Source organism: Poromitra crassiceps (genome assembly GCF_964638095.1).
Source record: "Poromitra crassiceps genome assembly, chromosome: 18".
Lineage (NCBI taxonomy): Eukaryota > Metazoa > Chordata > Actinopteri > Beryciformes > Melamphaidae > Poromitra > Poromitra crassiceps.
The window spans coordinates 1921780-1926278 of record NC_139636.1 but is presented as its reverse complement, the minus strand read 5'-3'; the positions used below and the strand labels follow the sequence as shown (position 1 = coordinate 1926278).

The 4499-nt window shown below is 43.3% G+C and overlaps 1 protein-coding gene across 1 annotated transcript in view; it reads left to right on the top strand.

Annotated features, from left to right (window-relative positions):
- Positions 1-2707: 2707 nt before the first annotated feature.
- col4a3 (collagen, type IV, alpha 3) overlaps positions 2708-4499 on the top strand; it is an 83725-nt gene continuing 81933 nt past the window's right edge. Inside the window, exon 1 of the mRNA XM_083654135.1 lies at positions 2708-2860. Coding sequence (XP_083510261.1) covers positions 2780-2860 — 81 coding nt within the window. The 5' untranslated portion in view covers positions 2708-2779. The remainder of the gene's footprint in view (positions 2861-4499) is intronic.

Sequence of the window (4499 nt, the reverse complement as noted above, 5' to 3'; positions counted from 1 at the left end):
ACAGGCGACCTGTCAATCACCCCCTTTTCTATCGTCTATTTTACTCCAAACGGACAAGTTATTAAGCATCTTTACAGCCTGGTCCAAAACATGGTTTTGGTCTATATAGCTAATTTCACCTTTTTATAACAACTGTAGGGGGGTCATTTCTTATATCGTCTCGCTTGCCAGACTCGAAGACACCTAAGTTTAGTCCACATTAGAGCCACAGATCATCTGATAAGAATATTGTTATTGTCAGATTTTGTCCAGAACTCCATCATGACTGTCTGTATTGTAGATAGAGATATAACAAACAAACTATGATCACAACAGTCATTCTGCTACATCCTCCAACTGTGTTCACTTCGTTCTTAGTTAAATAATGTTGAAGTTGAACAAAAGAGACAGTCGGCATGTGTGGGAACGCCCACAAAATGTTGGCACGCGAGTGGGGTAAAACCGCCCATATATCTCAATAGGCTGACTCACCAAAGGACGATGCTGCAGCTCTAAACTACAGGTTTGGGGGTTCTAGAGCAGAACACAAGACGTCTGCTCAGATGTGCGTTTACTGCAGTGGTTAAATCCCCAATTGTGTCTGCCTGGGCTGGGCTAGCAGCTAAATTCTAACTTTGCTGAATGGATAGAACAGGGGATTTACCCCACCCTGACCACGCCCCCAGCCAGCTAACCCAGCGTCTATGACGAGACATCAACCTATTCGTCAATTTATTGGGGACCCCCTGGAACCCCCCTCAAGGACTGCTGGTGGTACCCGGACCCCACGTTGAGAACCACTGCTTGATTCTGTCTATCTGTCTGTCTATTTTGCCCAAATATTTACTAAACCTGTAATCTTATGTCTTGTAGTGATAATTCAGAAATCACAGTTTTAATAACAGACATAACAGCTCCCCCATGGTCTCCCTCCTTCCAACCCATATCGTTATGTTATAACGAGTACTAATAATTTATAATAAACATGTGAGCGTTATGAAGTTAATATGAATGAGCCTGGGTCTCAGCCTGGCTTTAACTTGGCTGCTTCAGCCTGCAAGTTAATTAGCAGCTAATAACAGGCTAATTACAGGTTAAATAGCAGCTAATTACAGGTTAATTAACAGCAAATGAGCCAGACTGGATGTTTGCTTGTAACAGTATCCTGGTGGCATCCCATAATAAACAGAGCCCAGGGGACGAATACAGTGTAAAGCAAACAGTCCATTATAATGATGTGAAGTCTTACCTGTCTCTTTAACACCTTCCTCTCCAGGCAGGACAGACCAGAGAGAAGCTGCTCATCTGAGCCAAAAGTGGACGGTAGAGGTAAACATTACAAACTGTAGAAAGAGAGTAGGTTTAGGCTGAGGTTAGACTGTAGGCTAAAACACAGCCTACAGTCATCTGCATATGACATGCAGGCATAATGCAGCCAGGGGAGCGGACTGAAGAAACGTCAAGCTCACAGCAAGAAGCATGCCACCACGCTTCCTGCTCGATGGCACTGCCTTCAAAATAAAGCTGCAGTCCAAAACACTCCAAAACAGAAACAGTGGATGGGAATTGTCCAAAGAGAATATATTTCAAAAGAACGGCAAACAATGTAACATTTACTGCATATGAGACATGACACCAACTCAATCAGTTCACCCAAAAATGAAAATTCACTCATTATCTACTCACTCCCACGCCGATGGAAAGATGGGTGAAGTTGTTTAGTCCACAAAACATTTCCTGCTAAGCTTGCGAGGCAGCTGGATTCGCACGAGATCATCACAATCACACAACAGATCCATCTTGACACGCTTCAATCTATTGGTTTGAATCAGAACCATCAGTGGTTTGCATAACCTCGCGTCACCAGGCTCTTCCCGAGGAGAAGAGCCTGGCAGCCATTTCTTGTGAATTACACGCCTTTTCTCTTTCCGCCCTAGACACCAGAACCAGAACATGTAAACCGGACACGCGCCACATTTTTATCGTTCCCCCGTTGAAATGCAGATTTGAATTGGGTAGTAGGATAGCTAGTCCCCATGAACAGGCGGTTATGCCATATTGCATCAACGTTTTGTTTGATGTACTATATAACTTTTTAACGTTAGTTACCTCGTGTTATCAGGCTCTAGCTAGCTAACGTTCCATTTGATGCTACTTTATACTTCCACTCACTACAATTTAGGGAAATATTGTACCTTCTACTCCACATTTATCTGACAGCTTTAGTTACTTTTCCGATGGAGATTTAATACTACGGATAATATAACAAGCTTTTAAAATACAACCAATTTATTACAGAGTAAACCAGTAGTTTCCAACCTTTTTGGCTTTTGACTTCTTACAAAAAGCAGTGTGTAATTTAATAATTTAATGTCTAATTTAATCTGTGAAGGATTGATGTATTTCCACCTCTTCAAACAGCCTGTACGGGAGTGCTTTTAATTTGAAAACCACAGACAGGATGTCTTCTAGTTAGTAGTGTTAGCTTGTCTCTCGAGTGGTTTGCTCCAGTCTCTGTTTCAGTCTGCAGAGCTCAGGTTTGTCTGGATGGACTGGGTCTGACCCGAGCCAGACTGAGAACCAGCCAGGTCAGCTGTCTCTCTTATCCTGAATCTCAAAACTAAAGTTTAGTTTGAGTGTTATTCAGATAAGAGGGGTCCAGGGTTAAGGTTAAGGTTAAGGTTAGGGTTAGGGTTAGGTATGTAAGTTTAAGGTTAGGTGTGTAAGGTTAGGGGTAGGTGTGCAAGGTTAAGGTTAAGGTTAAGGTTAGGGTTAGGTTTAGCCTTAGGAGGGGATCCAGATGGAGCTGTGGGACGGGCAGAGATGGACCCTGGTCGTGGTTCTGTTGCTCTGCTCCGCTGCACCGGGACACGCCGACAGTGTGAGTAACACACCGCTCATCTGCACAGGCTACAGAGGGATACTGCTTTCAAGGTGTACTTCACTGAAAAACAATGCTGATTTATTTTGCAGATGATCTCACATACAAAAACTGTAAACAGTTTTGCAGACATTAATTTAGTTTGACAGTTTTTGAGAGTTTAAGTTGTTTATTTGTTTATTTGTTTATTTAAAAAGGATCCCCATTTGACCCCCAGTTGATGCCAGTGATGTCATCAAAAGCCTTGTACCTAACACAACCCAATGATTCACTGCCCGATGACATCGCTGGCATCAACCTAATAATAAACAATAAATCAGCATTGTTTTTTGGTGGTGTCCCTTTAACAGTTAACTGCCTATATAGGAACATGTAGCAACCAAAGTATTACTATCCGAGTCTGAGTGTGAATGTAGTAATTGACGTATTTTTCTAGTATTAGTCTGGGGTGTTCTCTTGTTTTGTCTTTTTGGGAGTGTTGTTTTGTCTTAGGGCTGGGCAATATTGATAGTATCTACTGTATATTGTGATATGAGACTATCGTCTTAGAAAAAAAATACTGTGTGTGTGTGTGTGTGTGTGTGTGTGTGTGTGTGTATATATATATATAATATATATATCTATACTATAATTGCGATAGCGTCTGTCTGTCTGTCTGTCTGTCCTTCGCGTATCTCGAGAACCGTTGGTCGGATCGACTTGAAACTCAGGGGGCGCGCTGATGGTGACCTGACGGAGTGCAGTTCGATATTTGAACATTTGTCTCAAGCCATTCAAGTGTCTGGGCGCTCTATGACAGGAGGTGAGAAAAGTAAACACAGGGTCGTTAAGTAAGTGAGGAAAGTAAACATAGGGTCCTTGAGAGTGAATGGGGGGGGGGGGGGGGGGGTAAAGTAAACATTAGAGAGAGGGCAGCATGAAAGGAGGAGAGATTGGTAGGAGAACATGTATTTGTAAGCTGAATAAGCAGCATTAATATTCAAGTCTGTCATGAATAAAATGAAGGGGAAATAATCAGTAGAGCTCAGTGATATTAGTTAAGTGAGATTTCTAATAGATTTTTACGTGGCTATAATGGTAGGCTATAATGAGTCATGCATTCAGAAATAATATCCTCTAGGGCCACGCCACTTCCGGGAACCCCCATCCTGTGTAAGTAGAGCCCTTTTCCCACATGCGTACCGGAAAATTACCTGTAAGTCAATATCGGACATTTCCCTTCACACTTCGGCTCGCGCATGTGGGAATCTATCAGCGAAATTGCCTGTATGTGGGGGGGGGGGGGGGGGGGGGGGGTGGCACTGCAGAGCGAGTGGGGGAGTGACGTGTCGGCAAAACTCTGAATGGTGAAATAAGTTTGCTTGTTTATCCGTTCACCTGCATCGCGTTGAAGCACTTTTTACAGACTGGCTTCATTTGATGTGTCCGGGCTTGCCTTCGCTGTCGGCAACGTAAGCAAAATACTTCCACTTTCGCTTCATGCATTTGCCCTGTCGGGCTGTGACTGAAGGAGGAGGACGGACTGTGGCCAGAGAGCGAGCAGAGAGGAGAAGGGGAAAATCAGCACAGCACACCCACACATGAAGCTGACATAGGCTACTGCTCTTATTATCACAAGATCATTTCGACAGTTTGCTTT